At 40.1% G+C, this 20313-nt stretch overlaps 1 protein-coding gene across 1 annotated transcript in view; it reads right to left on the minus strand.

Moving 5' to 3' along the window:
* Nucleotides 1–10524: 10524 nt before the first annotated feature.
* Uri1 (URI1 prefoldin like chaperone) overlaps nucleotides 10525–20313 on the minus strand; it is a 58507-nt gene continuing 48718 nt past the window's right edge. The window contains exons 7-11 of the mRNA XM_057763067.1: nucleotides 18445–18613; nucleotides 16341–16710; nucleotides 14724–14863; nucleotides 13953–14196; nucleotides 10525–12203 (exon numbers count right to left, since the gene is read on the minus strand). Of these exons, the coding sequence (XP_057619050.1) occupies nucleotides 12021–12203; nucleotides 13953–14196; nucleotides 14724–14863; nucleotides 16341–16710; nucleotides 18445–18613 (1106 nt within the window). The 3' untranslated portion in view covers nucleotides 10525–12020. The remainder of the gene's footprint in view (nucleotides 12204–13952; nucleotides 14197–14723; nucleotides 14864–16340; nucleotides 16711–18444; nucleotides 18614–20313) is intronic.

A 20313-nucleotide genomic window follows, 5' to 3' on the forward strand; every position in this document is an offset into this window, starting at 1 on the left:
ATTGCTGGTGGGAATGCAAACTTGTGCAACCACTTTGGAAATAGGTGTGGCGATTTCTCAGGAAATTTGGGATCAACCTACCCCAAGATCCAGTAATACCACTCTTGGGAATATACCCAAGAGATGCCCTATCATATGAAAAAGCATTTGTTCAACTATGTTCATAGCAGCATTGTTTGTAATAGCCAGAACTTGGAAAGAACCTAGATGCCCTTCAATGGAAGAATGGATGAAGAAAGTGTGGAATATATACATATTAGAGTACTACTCAGCGGTAAAAAACAATGACATCGTGAATTTTGCATGCAAATGGATGGAAATAGAAAACACTATCCTGAGTGAGGTATCCCAGACCCAAAAAGAGGAACATGGGATTTACTCACTCATAATTGGTTTCTAGCCATAAATAAAGGACATTGAGCATATAATTTGTGACCCTAGAGAAGCTAAATAAGAAGGTGAACCCAAAGAAAAACGTATAGTCATCCGCCGGGATAGGGGAAGTAGACAAGATTGCCGGGCAAAAACTGGGAACTTGCGGGTGAGGTGGCATGGGGCTAAGGGGAAATGGGGTGAGAAACGTGAGAAGGGGAGGATGGGGGGAGCTTGGGGGAATGGGATGGTTGGGATATAGGAAGGGTGGATACGGGAGCAGAGAAATATATATCCTAATTAAAGGAGCCATCTTAGGGGTGGCAAGAGACTTGACTCTAGAGGGGCTCGCAGGTGTCCAGGGAGATATCCCCAGCTGGTACCTTGGGCAACTGAGGAGAGGGAACCTGAAATGACCCTATCCTATACTGATGAATATCTTGCATATCACCTTAGAACCTTTATCTGGCGATGGATCGAGATAGAGACAGAGACCCAATTTGGAGCAACGGACTGAGCTCTTAAGGTCCAAATGAGGAGCAGGAGGGAGAACATGAGCAAGAAAGTCAGGACCACGAGGGGTGCACCCACCCACTGTGACAGTGGAACTGATCTATTGGGAGCTCACCGAGGCCAGCTGGACTGGGACTGAATAAGGATGGGATGAAACCGGACTCTCTGAACATGGCGGACAACGAAGCCTGATGAGAAGCCAAGGACAATGGCACTAGGTTTCGATCCTAATACATGAACTGGCTTTGTGGGAGCCTAGCCTGTTTGGATGCTCACCTTCCTGGACCTATATAGAAGTGGGAGGACCTTGGACTTCCCGCAGGGCAGGGAATTTGGACTGCTCTTCATTATCAAGAGGGAGGGGGAATGGAGTGGGGGGAGGGGGAGAGGAGTGGGGAGAGGGGAAGGGGAGTGGGAGGAGGGGGCAATGTGTGGGAGGAGGGGAAGGGAAATGGGAAACGGGGAGTAGTCGGAAATTTTAATTAAAAAAGAATGAAATAAATAAATAAATAAATAAATAAATAAATAAAAAGAAGAAGTGGAGAGAAGTGGCTGCCAGAAAGCCTGCAAAGAATCTCCTCAGAGGGGGCTTGAGAGATGCTCAGAGGTTAAGAGCATTGCCTGCTCTTCCAAAGGTCCTGAGTTCAATTCCCAGCAACCACATGGTGGATCACAACCATCTGTAATGGAGTCTGGTGCCCTCTTCTGACCTGCAGGCATACACCCAGACAGAATATTGTATACATAATAAATAAATAAATATTTTTTTAAAAAAAAAAAAAAAGAATCTCCTCAGAGAGAAGGAAACTGGCATCCTTTGAAGACCAGCAGCTCCACAGGGAGCACCAGGGAAGCCATGGGGACAGGTGGTGCACAGACTCCTTCTAGGACTAACAAAAAAGCTTGTAACTACACACGGGACAAGAGAGAGAAGGGTGGCCTGTGGGTGACGTGACAACCAAGAGAAAATGCGGGAAAAGAAACAAACTCAGCTTGCTGATAAGTAAATCACACTGAATTAAACCAGAAACCAATGAAGACTGCTGGAAAGTCTACCACAGCCTGAACCTGAGCAGAAATTTACAAACACGTGGGTCAAAGAAAACATTCCTGCAAGAATTTGAAAATGTTCTGAACTAAATAAAAGGAAAACACAACTTATCAAAGTTTGAAAGTGTAAAGGAATCAAGTCTATCACCAAAGCTTCAGACTTAGGACACCCAGAAAAGAATGAATTATTTCTAAGAAATAAAGGAAATAATAAATCAAAGCAGAAATGGGGGGTTGCATGGTGTGGTGGTGAGCACTCTGCATCTTTTTCAGAATTAAAGTAAAAATCAACAAAACATAAAGAAGAGATCAGTGCTGAGGTGGAGAAATCAACCAAATTAAAAACTGGCTTTTGAATAGAAAATTAATAAGCCTCTGGCCAGACAAAAACAGAGAGGACATAGGTTGGAGATGAGAGGAAGTTCAGTACAAACCCCAGAACGACTAAAATGACACCCAAGAAACACCATGAGCTCACCCACACGAAGTGGAGCGCTTCTTTACACAATCCACCAAAACTCACCAAAGAAGACATACATGAGCCCAGCATGTCTACAAAGACATCAGTGTTGGAACTTTCCATGACAGAAAGCGCCAGGCCAAAAGAAATTGCCTGGGTGCATTCGTCAGCATTTAAAGAAGAAATCTGCCCATTCTCTTCAGAAGATTAAGTGGGGAGAATACCTCCTGGGCCATCCGTGAGTTCCAGTACCCAAACCAGACAATGGTATTACAACACATTTCAATGGTTTCTCATGAGCAGAGATGCAAAAATCTTCAAGAAAGCATTAGCTAACAGAGTCTAACAATATCTGAAGCTGGTGAGATCCACTGTACCATGGCCAGCTGAGATTTATCTCAGGCATACCAGGCTCATTGAGTATTTAAGAATATGTTACCGTAGTGCAACACATCAGATGAGAGAGAAAAGAAAAGAAAAAATGGTATCAATGAGTGAAAGGTGCCCATTAATATAAAACATCCATTCATATAAAAAATTAAAGTCTTTCAGTAAACTAGGAGGACAGAATGTGTTCCACTTGATAAAGATCACCTCACAACAAAACGAAGTACCATCCCATGGCTAACATACGTAACGGTGACAACCTTAAAGCTTTCCCATTAAGATCAGGGATGAGGTAAGAATAGCCAACCTCATTTTTCCCTTTTAATTATACTAGAAACTGTTGCTAGTGTAGTTAGACCAGAAAGGGGGGGGGGGGAGATAGACATATATAACCTAAGACAAAAGTAAAATGATCTTGGCTCATAAATTATCTTTGGAGAAAAGCTGAAAGAATTGACAAAATATCCTAGAACTATTAAGCAAGGTCACCAGAGCCATGGTTAACAACCTCCCTATTCACTAGCAATGAAGAATTACAAACATTAATTACTTTGCACCCCAAAATGAATTTATTTGGTATGAATCTAATATGTATAACATTTATAGGATGAAAATAATACCCATCTCAAAAATAAAATGAACAAAGAGGAAGTCCATGTTCCTATATAGGTAGACAATGCCATCAAGGTGTCGGTCCTCAATTTAATCTGTGTAAGTACAATCACAGGAACTTCATTTGGAATGTCAACAAAGTGATCTTTTTTATTTATTTATTTATTAAAGATTTCTGCCTCCTCTCCGCCACCGCCTCCCATTTCCCTCCCCATCCCCCGATCAAGTCCCCCTCCCTCGTCAGCCCAAAGATCAACCAGGGTTCCCTGCCCTGTGCGAAACCAAGGACCACCCACCTCCATCCAGGTCTAGTAAGGTGAGCATCCAAACTGCCTAGGCTCCCACAAAGCCAGTACGTGCAGTAGGATCAAAAACCCATTGCCATTGTTCTTGAGTTCTCAGTATTCCTCATTGTCCGCTATGTTCTGCGAGTGCGGTTTTATCCCATGCTTTTTCAGACCCGGACCAGCTGGCCTTGGTGAGTTCCCGATAGAACATCCCCATTGTCTCAGTGTGTGGGTGCACCCCTCGCGGTCCTGAGTTCCTTACTCGTGCTCTCACTCCTTCTGCTCCTGATTTGGACCTTGAGATTTCAGTTCGGTGCTCCAATGTGGGTCTCTGTCTCTGTCTCCTTTCATCGCCTGATGAAGGTTAATATTCAGGAGGATGCTTATATGTTTTCCAACAAAGTGATCTTAGAAGATGCAAAAAGAGGGAAGCAAAATGCCCAGAATAGCCTACATAATATTAAAAGATCAGAACCGAGTAAAAGCATAAGCACTGGCCATGTTCAAGGCTAACGACAAAAGAACAGTAATCAAGACAGTGTGGTATTAGTGGAAAATGCCATGGGTCTATGAATGGGACAGAACACAGAGCCAGAAGTAAGAGATGTATAATTAGAGTCATCTGACCTTTCATTAATCAGAAAAGGAACACAGAGGAACACGACACCTTTCAAACAAGTTATATCTGAACTACTTGGACACAGACCGTAGGCTCTTCAAAAACTTTAACTCAAAATGGATCGCAGACCTACAAAAGTACAAGCCTATAAGTCTGAGAAGATCAGATGAAGAAAATCTCCAAGAAGCAAGTTTAGCGACAACTTTCTAGCCTATGAAAGAAGAGATGAGGTTTATTTAAAGTAAAACATCAGCTCTGGAAAAAATACTGTTAAGAGTATGAAAAGATAAAGCAGAATGGGAGGAAAATCATTTTCAAAAGACATCTTTGATAAAGACTATATACACAGAACTCTTAAGTTTAATGAGAAAACCACCTTGTAGATAGATAGATAGATAGATAGATAGATAGATGATAGATAGATAGATAGATAGATAGATAGATAGATAGATAGATAGATAGATAGATAGATGATAGATGCCCAGTCCTTAACAAATACCACACGAAAATGACAGGTATCAAGCATTTGGAAAGATGTTTTATTTTGTGTACAACCCCAAAAATGCAAATTCAAAAAAGTCAGAACCACAAACGTATCAAAACAGCCTGAATCCAGAAGACAGACACCAATCCCTGGCAAGGATGGGAGTGACAGAATTCTCAGCCACTGCTGCTGGGATCAGAGTGTGTGCTCATTCTGAAAGGCAGCAAAAGCGGCTTCCACAATCCCACAAACCGGAATTCATCAAAAGAGACCAAAAACCTAATGCTTGTGGCAATGCTGAGAACTGTGAACAGCTGGGTGCAAGCAAGGTGTTCCTTACACGGTCGTGAGTGGACAAACCACGGCACCTCCATAAATGTCAGAGCTATGAAGTCAGAAAGATTTAAAACATTAATTACTAAGTGAAAAGAAGCTGATCCAAAACGCATATATTCTACACACGTCCAATCACTGGTATTTTGGAAAACACAAAATTGCAGAGAGGATCCCTAGGGACTGCTGGGGTAAGGACACAGAGAGGAAGGACAGAGACACAGCACAGGACTTCTAGGGCAGTGAAACTACTCACCCCCACATACTTGTCCAAGCCCACAAAAATGTATTGTACAGCAAGACTGAACCCCGTTAAAACATGGGCGTTGGGTGACATGTCAATACAGGTTCAACAATAAATAAAAGTATCACTCTGCTGGATGCTGGAATGGGGGAGTGCTATGACAGGCCTGGGCATGTGTGTGTCATATTGCTATGAATATAGAACTGATCAATCTGAAAACTTTATATACATGAGTGTTTTGCCTTCACGTATGTATCTGTACCATGTGTGTGCCTGGTACCCTTGGAAGAAGGAAACAGTCAATCTCTCCAGTCCTTTTATTTTTGTGTGAATGGGTGATTAGCCTGTGTATATGTGTGCCTCATGTGTGCAGTATCCATGAAAGCCAAAAGAGGGCATGGAATCCCCTGAAACTGGAGTTACAGATGAATGTGAGCTGCCATGTGGGTGCTAGGAACTGAACTGGGGGGTTCTGCAAGAGCTGTCAGTGTTCTTAACCCCTAAGCCATCTCTCCAGTCCGTGTTGCTGTTTAATTGGACAAAATCATCAAAATTTTCTCCTCTCTCTCTCTCTCTCTCTCTCTCTCTCTCTCTCTCTCTCTCTCTCTCTCTCTCTCTCTCTCACACACACACACACACACACACACACACACACTCATTTCCAGACTCTGGAACTATAGCACTCCTTTTAAGTGTTTAAGAGTGAAGCTCGAGCAGGAGGCTGGGGACACGTGTCTTCTGAGACAACCTCTTTCACAGCAGCCCCTTCCAAGCTGTGACAGTTCAGGAAATTGATTCCTATAAGACCAGGCTGCAAGAAAACTTGTAGGAAAATTTCATAATCAGTAACTGATGGGGAAGGGCCCAGCTCATTGTGGCTGAGGACACCCCTGGCCTGATGGTCCTGGGTTCTATAAGCAAGCAGGTTGAGCAAGTCACGAGGAGCAAGCCAGTAAGCAGGACCCCTCAATGTCCTCTTCATCAGCTCCCGCCTCTAGGATCTTGCCCTGACTTCCCTCAGTGATGAACTGTTATCAGAAGCATAAACAAACCCTTTCCTCCCCAAGTTACTTTTGGTCATGGTGTTGCATCACGGGAATAGAAACCCTAAGACACGGACTATATTTCAAACATGGTGGGAAAATTCACCATCCAGAGACTTCTCTGAAAGCAGCAGCAGTTTCAGGGGTGAACACATGGGAAGAGCCCACATGCAGTGAGGTTGCAATACTGTCTGACCCAAACACACTGGCTACAAGGATAGCAGCAAGAACCTGAGCAAAGCAATGATGGGCCTATGTAACTTCATAGTCCACAAGGCAGGAGCAGGATGCTCAGCTATGAACATGCTGAGTGCAAACCGGGGAAGGTGCCCCCTAAACTGTCTCTAGGCAAGGCTGGTAAGTTCCAAATTATGAATGTATTCTCCAAACCACAGGCATCTGCTAACAAAACTGAAAACCCTACTGGACCTAGACATGAAAGACCAATGTCCGACCAATCTCAGGCTACATCCCTAAGATATACTGGCTCACGGGTAACCAGATTAAAAATAAGAATTAAAAGTAAAAAAGGCAAAAGATACCAGAGGCTGCTTACTGGAGAATCACTGTGCATAACCAAATGAACAAAAACAAAGCCATATAGGAAGGATGAGAATGTGGAGTGATTGTTATTTAAGTGTCCTGTTTTATACTGAGGAGTGTGGCTTATCCCAACGTAAACAGAAGCTTCTGGAGGACCCATGCATTTAGCAAATACACTTTAAAGCAGCAATTATAATTATGTTAAAGAAGAAGGGGGTGCGACAGCACACAAACAATGCCTAATCTATTAGAGAACACCAATAAAGACATCAACATTATAAAAAAGTAATCAGTTGAACTTTCAGAAGCTGAGAAGTACAATAGCTAAAGCAAAACCATCACCAAAGGGATCCAGACACCCATTGGAATGCAGAAGAATCAGAAAGCACAATATAAGCACAATATAAGTCAGGAATTATATACTTCAAAGAGAAAGGGAAATGAGAAGGTACTGGGGTTGGGGTGGGTGGAGATGGCTCAGTGGTTAAGGGCATGCCCTACTCCTGTAGAGAACCAGAGTTCAGTTTCCAAAGACATGTAGCTCAGTCAACTGTGCCAGCAGGTTTAGGGGACCTGACACCTTCTGGGCCTTCGTGGGCACACACACGCATGTGTGAGTGCACATATAAAAATAAACACAACACGCACAACTAGTCTTGGAAAGGACATTTCAGAGCCAGGAAATGAAGCTTTTTTTAATCAGGGTCAAAAAAAAAATGTCAGAAAACCTTCTCAAGTTAATAAAAAGCATTAACCTATACCTAAATTCAATAGAATCCAAGAAGGTAAGTACTAATATAGCCACTTTTATACAAATAAAAAATTTAAACGCAGCTAGAGAAGACAGACTCATGGAGGCCAGGGGACCCAGATCAAAGAGGAGTTAGCTTTTCAGACCAGAAAATGCTGGTGCAGGGTAGTCTCTCAAAAAAAGATCCTGTGTCCAGTAAAGCTGCTCCCAAAGGACACTCAGCTAAGGATGTTCCTAGGTAGACAGGTTTCACAACTATGGAATTTTCTTAAAAGGTTCGAGGAAATGACACCAGATGGTAACTTGAATCCACATAAAAAATTAAGAACACCGGTAAAGGTAATTATGTAGGTAAATGTGAAAGATAATGTAAATGTATTTTTTAGTCTTGTTCTCTTATTTAAAAGATAATCACATGGAAAAAGAAGTGTATAGTTTTGAAGTATATTACAGTAATAGAACAAGAAGGAAGAAGAGTACACAGAAGCAATATTTAAAACATCAACAAGGGCTGCAGCTCGACATATGCAGGCCCTGGGCTCCGACCCCCAGCACTGGGGGAATCGACAGCTAGGAGCAGTGCTACATGCCTGTACTCACAACAGCAGCGGATGCAGTGCTGCACACCTGTACTCACAACAGCAGCGGATGCAGTGTTACATGCCTGTACTCACAACAGCAGTGGATGCAGTGCTGCACACCTGTACTCACAACAGCAGCGGATGCAGTGATGCATGCCTGTACTCACAATAGCAGCGGGTGCAGTGCTGCACACCTGTACCTTGCAAGCATGAGGACCAGAGTTTGACCCCAGCATCCATGAAAATGTCAAGTAGGTATGGAACACTCAGGATAAATATGTGTAGACACATATATATGCATGTGCAGGCACACACATCCAAAAAAGAATTATCAATGAAATGCAGATATATGTAGATCTAAGGCATGTCCTTAACAAAAGAACGAACAGTGCAAATCCATTTAAAAACAGATTTTACTGTGTCTTATTAAAGAAATAAAAGAGCAATTGGGTAGATGGCCCATCAAGTCTACCTCCGGGATCTCCCCTAAAGACACACCTCCATTGACACAAAATATAGTCAGATGCATTAAGCACTGTACTATTAAACATACTGCAAATGCAGGAAACCCCTCAATGCCTTAGGAAGGAAGAGGTTGAAGAGACAGTGCACTGCCCACATACTGGAGCGCTACATCTCTGTGCAAAATAAGGAAGTCTCTAGCACTGATACAGAGATTACACCGGCATACTACTCACTAGAAAAATGCAATGGGGAATGCCATCCTTTCATAAGTACAATCATGAGCATATTAAACCTGTGTATACAAAAGAATTTAAAAAGTTTATACCAACGTTTTATTCTATCTTGTGTAACACCAAACAAGCCATTTCAGTTTGTCCCTGTCCATGACTTATTTGCCAAACACCGAGAAACCTGACACATATAAACACACACACACACAAACATGTGCCTGCTACTTGTGCAGAAGAAATGAAGGTTGAACCGGAAACTGAAAGCATAGGTCACTTGCATTTGGAAGGTGAGTTTCAGTGAGACTTGTTCCTCACAGTCTCAGGGCAGTGAGAAGGGCAGGAGAGTGACACTTCTCTGATACACCTCACTCAGCTCTGACTCAGAATCACAGTAACTTTCACAGACTTTTTACATGTCTCCCAGATAAATCGTTAATACAGCCAGAATGTGGAGTGAAGCCACAGCAAAATACAAAGAACAAATCAACCCAAGAGTTAACACAATCCTAGTGAAGGGGATGAAAGCGGGAAGGAAACACACAGAGCCAATCAAAGGAACTTTGGACACTGGTTTCCCGACTCCTACTATAAGAAACTGCACACAATGGCACACAGTGTGTTTCTCCCAGGAATACGCTCAAGCACTACTCAAACTGCCTAGTGGTGTGCTTCACAGACAAATGTATGTAAGAGCCAGGCTAGCTGACGGTGGAAAAAAGACGTCACAAATATGAATGATCAAATGACTCGTGTGGTCTCAGATTAGAATCGAGTCTCAGTGTAAAGGTATAGTTTTAACATACTCAGATATTAGCGTGTTATCCGTTAGTGTACACACACGCACAGCTCTGCCGGCTGGACAGGCCAAGCACTGATGCCTTGGCGGCAAACACAGTAAGCAGCTGATCTCTAACTCATTCCAGGGCTGGGACAGAATAAAAAAGCAGAAGATAAGCCTGTAATGTTTAGGTGTGTAAGAGCAAAAGTACCCAAGGTCTGAGAGAACTTAGCCTGATGCAAGCCTATGGTCCCAGCCCCTGAACCAGAGATAGGAGGACATCAAGTTCAAGCCCAACCTGGGGGACACAGTGAGATTCTGCTCCCCCCAAAGTAAGTCCATACAAATGAAAGTATAGCCGGGCGGTGGTGGCGCACACCTTTAATCCCAGAACTCAGGAGGCAGAGGCAGGCGGATCTCTGTGAGTTCCAGGCCAGCCTGGTCTACAGGAGCTAGTTCCAAGGCAGGCTCCAAAGCTACAAAGAAACCCTGTCTTGGGAAAAAAAAAACAAAAAAACAAAAAAAACAAAAAACCCCAAAAAACAAATGAAAGTATAGTTTCAAGCTACAGTTTAAAACTTTTTAAGACTGACTTGATGAAACAGATACTGTTTCATTTGGGTCTTCTGCAGAAAACACCAACACAGTGTTGGGATACTTTTTCTTTGCTTCTACCATCATGGCAGGATTTTAAATAGGGGGGAACCTATTTAAAAGAAGGAACACAAATACATAAAAGCAGGCTCAAAATAAGTTCATGGAACGTTATTTAATGACCAAACACTTGAAGTTACATGTTGAAAGATACAACACTCCTACAAGGAGGCTTGCATCTGGAGGTTAGTACAGAAAACCTTACTTAGGTGGCAGCTAAGGAGGAGAAACAGGGTGCTCCTGGGGGTGGGTGTGATGTGAGGTTTGGCTTGGGAGTTGGCTGGTCAGGAAGAAAACGCCATTTTTAAGTACAAAATATGTGTACAGATGATCAACATTGGCTAGAAAAACATATTTTTAGGAAGTCTTTCAAACTTAGTCCCCTGTTCTAAATTACCCATTAATGGATTCAAGCTCACCCCTTTATCATTAAAATACATATTTCATAAAACTTTGACAGTGGCACTGTTCTAGTTACAGCTCTGACTTTTCTAGGACATAATTTCACTTTGTTTAAGCAAGAATTCATTAAAGAAGCTATAAATAACCTTTAAATATTTAGCCATGAGTAGAGGGGTGGACTGGGGTGGATGGCTTATTTTAGTACTAATGCAGAATGCTTTTTAAAAGCTACATTTTAGCATGCATCAAGCTAATGATCAACACTTGCACTATAATGGTCAACTTGAGACTGAATGTCTCTTTAAGGCGTTTGGCTACAAGTAAAAACAATATTTTATTTTTTTACTGGTAGCAAAGCAGCCTTGAAGAATGAAATTATGAGGAAGATTGAAAACATTAAAGAAAAATCTTTATTTTAAAACTATTCTTTTTAAAGCATCTAGACAAACTTTTCTCTCCCAAAAGATAATCCCAGTAAAGACGGTACACACAGGGAAACAGAGGTACTTGAGGGATTTTAAGAATTCAAGAAATCTGTGGTGTGGCTGTATAGCATATACACAAATCAAAGACAGTTTTACACACAATTCTAAACCAGGAAGTTCACAACATTTTAGAAACCAAGTTTCATAAAAATTTTACTTGCCAAAAAAAAAAAAAAAAAAAACAGTTGTACAAAATATTATTCTTCTAGTCAAAATTTTCCATAGGGTTCATGTAGCTTCTCGCCTTAAACATTACAGTATGACATTCAAAGGAAGTTTTTCAAAGAACCACCTAGCTGTGAAACCTACAAGAGATGTAGATTTTTTAAAGTGCCTTTAACATGTGAAAGCAAGTAATATAATTGTTGAATCTATTTGAAATTAAAAGTTTCTTTAACACAGCCCATATGGCAAGCACAACATCACAGCTGGTACAAAACTGCCTGCGTTTAGTTGAAAACACAAAAACAATGCATGACAGTATTCTTTGAAAAGTAAATCGAAATGCTACTACTGCATCCTAAGGCCAATTAGACAGTACTCAGAGAATTAACAGAGGCAGCAGAATTTTACAGTATTCAAACATTTACTTTAACTTTTTAAATGTCACTGATAAAGGTAAGAGAACTGTTGCCAACTGAAGTAGGACGTCTTTCCAACTCCATGGGCTGATTTGCTATATGTCCTAAAGTGAAGCTTGAGCTGCAGAAGATGAAGCCCATGCCCTCTAGTTTCTCTGCTGCAATCTGGCAGCTTTGAACTTGGAAACTCTCTTTGCAGGCTCTTCCGATGCTTCTGACAGAACTTCTTTTCGCTCTGGAATAGTGGGCAGGGCATGGTGAGCAATGGCTGAGTGTGGTGCTAAGGAGGGCGATGAAAATTCCTTTTCTATTACAGTTCCAGAAAAAGCCTGTAAGACAAAAGCGTATACTGTTAAATATAAATAAAATACACACAAAAATCTTTATGCTCTATTACCAAGACTTTTTATATAAACTAAAACTAAAGTAACAATAATTTTGGGTAATAAACATCAAAATATTGATTGCTCAGAGAAACAAAATAGTATTATTTTTCTGTTCTATTTTTTTTTGTTTGTTTTTTGAGACAGGGTTAAAAGCATGTGCCACCACCACTCGGCTTAACATTATTTTTCTTAATTACACTATCAAGTACACAGATTTTTTTTTTAATGGTGAAAATATAAGGAAACAAAATGTAAGCTGTGTGTGGTGGCTCATGTCTTTAATCCCCGCACTCAGGAGGCAAAGGCAGGTAGATTTCTTTAAGTTCGAGATCAGTCTGGTCTACAGAGTTCCAAGACAGCCAGCACTACACAGAGAGACCCTGCCTCAAAAAAAAAAAAGAAAAAAAGAAAAGAAAGAAAGAAAAGAAAAAAAAGAAAAAAGAAAAAAGAAAAGAAAGAAAGAAAAGAAAAAAAAGAAAAAAGAAAGCACTCTTCTGTCTTGGAAAACACAAATGACAAATAAAGTCCCCCCCGAAACACTTCATTTTCTCCAGCTCGCTGTCAAACATCTAGTAAACACAGAAGCTACAATGGTGTAAATGAGGCTTCTGGCCAGGCTACCTTGCTTCTGCTGCCTGACAGTCAAAAGCTTCGTTTCATCAATGCTGATATCTCACTTGTGGGTTCATTCATATAAGTTTTTAAGTTCTGTCTTTATTACACTTTGCCTACACTTTTTGAAGGAGATTGGTAAAAACTTAAAAAAAAAAAACCCTAAAAACAAAAGTGATTCAGAACACCTTTCAAAATTCTAGAATAATCAATCCAATGACACAAATTAGACATGTCACCAAAACACAAACACACACTCTTTCACTGTGGCTGAGTGTTTGTGGAACATCATCTCATCAAAATCAACTATGTTCAACTGGAATGAGACTAAGTGACACACAAATCACCAGGATGTCTTATGTGTCTTTTTATATCAAGAAAAATGAAGACCCAGGAGTCACTTTTTAAAACTGTCTCATATTTGGAACCTCTCCCTTGCTAAGAATTTAAGCATAAACTGAAAGTTTTGTCTACCAAGTATTGAAAATTAAGAGAACATATCACTGAGTTTAGAAACGACTGTCAGCTCTTTGGCACTTTGGCTCAAGTAGTTCACTTCTTCCTACACCTAACTTCTTCTTTTTCTTCTTCTTCTTCTTCTTTTTTTTTTTTTTTTTTTTTTTTTTGGTGAAACTGTGTATGTTCCACGATGTACCTGTCCAGGTCAGAGAACAACTTGTAAGAGCTAATTATTTCCTTCCATATGTGGGTTCCTGAGATCAAACTCAGGTTTGTCAGCAGGCACCTTGAACCACAGAGCCCTCCACTGGCTGGCTCTCCTGTACTGTCTCTTTAAGACTTTCTGTTGCTTTGCTGCTCTCCAGCCCACTGTTCTCCAGCTCATCCCACCATACAGAGAGCACCTGCCTCACAGCATCTGAGGCTGAGCTAGCAAGGTCAGAACACTAACTTCTAAACACTCCATGTCATCATGATGAGCATGAAGTCTCCAGATTATCTTAAAAATGTATCTGAAAAACAAAAAAGCGCAAACTGGGGATTAATGGGATCCTCTTTGAATTTAGAATAAACCACAAAGACTAGGCCTGTAGGCTATAAACACAGAACTAAGACACAGACCTCAGACACTCCTGAAGGCATAAGCTTCTTGGGGTGGTTTTCTTGGGGTTCTTCTGAAATGCTGGCACTGGCGTCAGTGCCCGTGACCTCCTCCCAGCTGACGCTCCTCAGAACAGCCCTCCGGTCGTCCACGTCAGCAGCGCTGCTCTCGCTCGTGTCGCTGCAGACACTGTTCTCTCTGCTGCGCGACTTGAGGATGGACTTCCGAGGGACATATTCTCCATTCACAACGTCCACGAAGACCCTACAGCAGTCCAGAGACTCATCTCACTTTAAGGGCTCATAACTGAGAAGAACTGCACAAAGATTTCTTGATTTTCTATAAATTAATCTAAGATTTGTTTTTTGAGGTTATTTATTTGAGATAGTGTCTCACATAGCTGAGCCTCCACTTCCCAAGTGCTGGAGTCACATGTCTCACCAAGCCCAATTGAGTTTTCTCGCTAAAATGTCTCCTCTAAAATGTCAAGAAGTAAGCTTGCCACTTCACCAAATGTACCTTATTTACTTTCAAAGATGAATTTGGGCCCAAATAAAATATAGTTATGTTACTTATAAATATGTTCCAGGTGAAAACAGCTTGATTTGCCAAAAATTTTATACGCATCTACTTCAAAACATTAGGAATTTTCACCAGTATGCAAATATGGGTCATAAAATGGTAGGTGATTTCAAGCTGCTCCCCGCTGACAGGTGAAATACAGGACAAGCTCATGACAGTTGTGGCAGGTAAGTTCTACAAGGAAGAAAGCACCCAGGACCATCCCTCACCTGTAAATATCAGCGGGGCTCCTGATGGCAGGCAGCTCATGAGTAGCATGGCTGCCAGCACTGCTCTTTCGTTTCCGTTTGGCTTCCTCCTTCTTTTCACTGAATTTTAAGGTGGTATTTTTCCCAGTGTTTATTCGAACCTAAAATTGGTTCACGAAGAAAAATAAAATCAAAAACTTTCAGAAAAAAAATCAAATAAACCATATAGTTATCAGCAAGAGACACAGCTAACATTTTTTGGCACTGTAATTATGTGTGTGACCAAGTCTGACTCTGTCACATGTCCACAACACCGCACCTCCTCCAACAGTGTCTTTACCACTGTATCAAAAGCAAAATACACTTAAACTAAATTCCATACTGATTATAAGCTTCGCCTCCCTTGCCTTCACCTTACAAATGCATCTGTGGCTTAATCCTTGTGCCGCTAGCCTGAGTCACAAGTACAACAGCAGATAACGCTTAACTGTCTGAACTGCTTAAATACCGCTAACCTCAGAAAACAAATCAGACTAAGAAAAAGCTAAATGTGCTCAAGACCATAAGCTACTCTTCTGTGCTGGTCTGGCATTTATATCACCCTTTCCGTAACAGTCCTCCTAAGAGTGTGTGTTTGGCTTTATCTAATGAATTAAGAAAAACTTTATCTAATGAATTAAGCACGGGGAGAGGAGGATCAACAATGCTTCAGTTTCAATCAAAACATTCCAAAGACCCTTTAGCTATGAATTAAGATAAAATACACATAATTATTTCACTTTCTAATAGGGCAGGGATAACTGAAGCTTAAGAAATATCACGTAAGCAATAAGATGTCTCCTTACATAATAATCAGATACTGCAGACTGCCATACTGACCAGTGGGGAGGTGACTCACAGCTGACCAACTCTGCCTTACAGGCCTTCATACTCTACAACACACATCCCAGGCCCTTCAGCACAGTACACAGAGCAGAGGGAAGGTGGGCAGGGGTAGACTGATGGTAGCCCACCCTTCATTCACAGCTAGTCCACTTTCAACTATTTTAAGTATTGGGCTTCTACAGTTAGGTATGGAAAAACAAAGGCTTCAGTACTAAAGCAAAGTTTGACACAATGGATCACAAGATCTCTAATCAATCTCAATTCCAAAATGCTGAAATTCTAAATCCATTATTACACATCTATATTTAATTTGTCAAAAAAGGACCCGTTTTTCATTTTTCTACCCCAAATTTTTCCTTGTTGCTCAGGATACCAGTACTCACTTGATGCCCACATAAAACAACCTGGTAAGTGTGTGTGTGTGTGTGTGTGTGTGTGTTTAATAAATACTAGTCTTATAGCCATTTCCAGATCCAAAAGCAAACCAAATTCCCAAATTTAAAAATTCAATATTTAATCTTAAGAGAGCCCTGGAATAAGGGAAGGTGATCCACAGTCACTGCATTCAAGTTTAGTTAGTGAGACCACCATCAGCTACTCTTTCCCTTTTCCATTAAAGTGCACTGGTCAGATAAGGGGAAAAGATACTTTTCCTGTTTGCCAATACTAAGAATCTTAAATATTGTTAACATCTTCTCTTTAAAATACAGCATAGATGATGTTTAATGACAACAAAGTTAGAAGTATACACACCCTTTTAGGTTCAACAGTATGAGAGAAGTATATTGTTGGTACAGAATTATCTGCTGAAATAGTGTGGTCACTTTCATTTTCATTATAATTATCATCATCATCATCATCAACAACATCATCAGCATCTTCATCATCATCATCTTCATCCTCTTCATTGCTATGGTAAGAATTTGAACCATTCACTGAACAGTTCAAATGACTACTTGCTTGGCCATTAGGGAGTCCTGCATTTCGAGCATGCATGCCACAGCTGCCAGGGGCAAGGGAGTCTGTCGCTGGAGGCACCACATTCAAACCTGTGCCTTCATCTTCCTTTTCCTCCTCAGAAGACACTGTGTCTTCTCCATTTGCAATCCCAGTATCAGGCTTACTAGGTGAAAAAATAAGAATATTAATGAGATCAAACAAATACAGAGGATTAATAAAAGCAAGGTTCTTCCACAACTCAGCATCCTGTTGCTACTCAAATATAAGAACTCATAGGACATGTATATTTTTATCATCGGACATTGGCCAGAAGTAGTATGAATATAATGTAATTAAGAAAGATGGTGGTTATAGTAGTGCACACCTTTAATCCCAACACTAGGGAGGGGCAGAGACAGGCTGATCTCTTGAGTTCAAGGCCAGTCTGGTCTACAGAGTGAATTCCAGGACACCGAGGGCTACACGGAGATACCCTGTCTCAAAAAAAAAAAAAAAGAAAAGAAAAGAAAAGAAAAGAAAAGAAAGAGAGAAAGGGGGGAGGAAAGGAAAGAGAAAGGGGGAGGGAAGGGAGGGAACAGAAAGAAGGAAAAAGGAAGAAAGAAAGGAAAGAATGAGAGAGAAAAGGAAGGAGGGAGAGAGGGAAGGAGGAAGGGAGGGAGGAAAAAAATTTTTAAGAGAGTACCTACCCTGTTTCCTGAGACCACTCCTCAATACACACACACCCTGTCTCTCTTTCTAGTTTCCACTATAAATTTACAATAAAGTCTCTCTTTAAATAAAAATTTTAAAAAATAAGTGTTCTATTTGTAAGACCAGAAATTAATGCCCCAAACCCCCAAACTATAAAATACTATTATTTCTTACTTTGGGCCTCAGAAATTTTTGTAACAGCATGTACTGGAATTTTTCAAGATAAAGGATTCTTACATGTGCGCATGAACATATAGTTACACAAATGCACATTTATCATGTTTTATTCCATGAAGGATCTGAAGACCTTACAAAAATAACCAAACTAAAAATGCAACAAAAATAAAATGACATCATGCAAAACAGAGAGAATCATGACTAATACTCCTAAATCCAGCACTGGTTTTTAAAAATGAGTTAGTACCAGTGATCTTAAAGGACCTAACAATTCATAGATGGAATAGTAGGGGAAATTTTTGTGTCCTATTTTTCACAAAAACTAATTGCTGCATATGGTATATCATTTAAGCAAAATAATATAGGAACTTCTGTAGTAGAAAATTCATAATATAGCACTCTGACAATTCTAAGTGAGTGCTAATGTATATTTCAAATAGCAGTTTGGTGAAGTTTCTCATACACAGAACTATCTGACCAGATTATAAACTGTCTGCTCAATAAACAGAGAGTTTGTAATGAAAGGCAAGGACAAACATTTTACAGTATCAAATTTAAATACAAAGCCAAATTTTCTTTTTAACAAGTCACCCAAGAACAGAGTTTATCTTAGAACAGTATAAAATTACATCATTTAAAATTTGTTATTTAGAAGTGGGGGCTGTGGTAGCATAGAATGCTTGTCTTTCAGGATAGAGGGATTAGTTCAATACCCAGAACCTCAAAAAATAAAGTTTGGTCACCTTTAAATTTTTTGTTAGTATTTAATGCAATTACTGACTATCAAGTATAATTACTTTATTATATATCATATGGTGAGATATGAGTAACACTGAGGTTTTCAGTATAGGTGTGCATAAGAACAGCAATATAGTTTCCTAAAAAGAAATGTTCTGCAAGAATAATATTCATCTGAGAAAAGGACTGCTGATAAGTCTACAGGTTTCTGAACTTTCTTCAATGAGCACACACTATCTTATAAATGAAGAAAGATACATATTCTCTTGGAAAAATATATGTCATTAAGCACCTATCAAGTTCACCCAGCAATTCTTCTTGTCTCTCTAGCTCTTCAAGTCGAGCCCATAGTTCCTCATCAGCAAGCAAATCCTTGGATTTTACCTCGTTTTCAAAATCTGCTTCAAAGATATCTGAAGTTTTTGGTTTGGAATGAGGTTTATGAGCAATTCGTTGTTTTCCTATTTAAAAAAGGGAAAAGACACAACTGTTAGTAGTCTACATGAGAAATTCAAAGTCTAGAACTAGCAAAACCTTCTTTTAGGGAGAGGAGTGTTGAGAAAGAGGAAGCACTTCACAAGTGCATCCCAGTCTCCTGAACTTAGTCAATCAGTCTGTTCACAGAAATACATACACCTTAGGGAGTATAAGGAGCTACTCTGGGACTTCAACACCACACAAGCACAAAATCAAGATGCACTCTGGTTACAATGCAAAATTCCACCCAAGAAATATCCACTTACCATCCTAACTCAAGAGACTCCATTTACAAGAGTGATAGGAAACACCCTGCCATTGGATACTTCAAACCCTAAGGCACTGCCAAGAATGCCTACCCCAGAAGGAAATGATGGAAGCTAATCTCCAGAAAGTTCTATTATAATTTTATATATGAACAATGCTGTCTTTTAAATTGCTTTATTTTATTTGCAACTGTCATGTGGGGGCAGGAGATAGATCAAATATGAACACAAAACTATCTGCTTTTCATTTAAAAATAGATTTTTCTTAATAAAGCAAGTTAAAGTTTTGAAGGCGGTAATGTGAAATCTAAAGTACTATATGTTATGAAAAATTGTTCAGATGACCTCAACACTATCCTACCTTCAAATTCCCATCTCAAATAACAAATAAACCTTTATGTAAAATGTGACACATATTAAACTTGAAGTTTCCTTTTTTATTTTGTTTTGTTTGTTTTTTCTGAAGACAGGATCTATTTGTGTAGCCCAGGCTGTACTGAAACTCACTATGCAGACCAGGCTGGCCTCAAACTCACAGATCCTCCTGCCTCTGTCTCCCAAGTGCAGGAATTAAAACACCTGTGTCTGAGTGACCTGAAGTTTTCTAACTTAAAAACAATGAAATGTATGATTGTCTCATTCTGAAGGCAGTACTTATTCTACAATAATGTCAATGATCACGTTGCAGACTTTTAGTTATATACAATTCTTCATTGGTCACTCTAAACAAAATCCTGCTATCTGCTATCTGCTTCCTCTTCTTCACCTTATGAAGCACTGTGGCTAGAATGTGGTTTCTGTCAGTATCTCTCCTTCCAAGCAGTGTGAATGTGAAGAATAAATGTTAGAAGTGTTCTAGAGTTGCAAATTACATCTTAAAGTATTCAGAACCTTAATATAGAACAACTGGTGAAGGAGCCACTGTATTCACAGGACAATCCCAAACTTGCAGCCCATCCTTGGCAAAGATGTTTTACTGGATGCTCACATGCATGACCTGTGCAACACCACTGTAGGTATTGAGAAGTACAGGCTAAAACACGCTGATAGTCACTCTTCAAAAACACTGTCTAAAGCTTAAAGAGGAAAACCAGCAGAAGACAGCTCCTAACTGGGCCAAGGTCAAAGATCAAATGAGGAGCAGACTCCATGTCTGGGTATGGGTCTCTTGGGTCTTAGATGGTTAGGATCATTAGAAAGCTCTGGGGGTAGGAAAACAGTCATGCAACCTACCACTTAAATACATTAGTCAAAAAGCAAGCTTTTAATCAAAATTCATTTGTCCATTAAATGTATGAGAAAATTAATATTTGTGAACTGATGTATTTCACAAATGTAAAAGGTATATTATATAATAATGCCAAACGTTTCCAAAAATCCTTTAAGAATACACACAAATGGTAAATATCTAAATTTAA

This window comes from Chionomys nivalis, chromosome 2, assembly GCF_950005125.1.
Source record: "Chionomys nivalis chromosome 2, mChiNiv1.1, whole genome shotgun sequence".
Lineage (NCBI taxonomy): Eukaryota > Metazoa > Chordata > Mammalia > Rodentia > Cricetidae > Chionomys > Chionomys nivalis.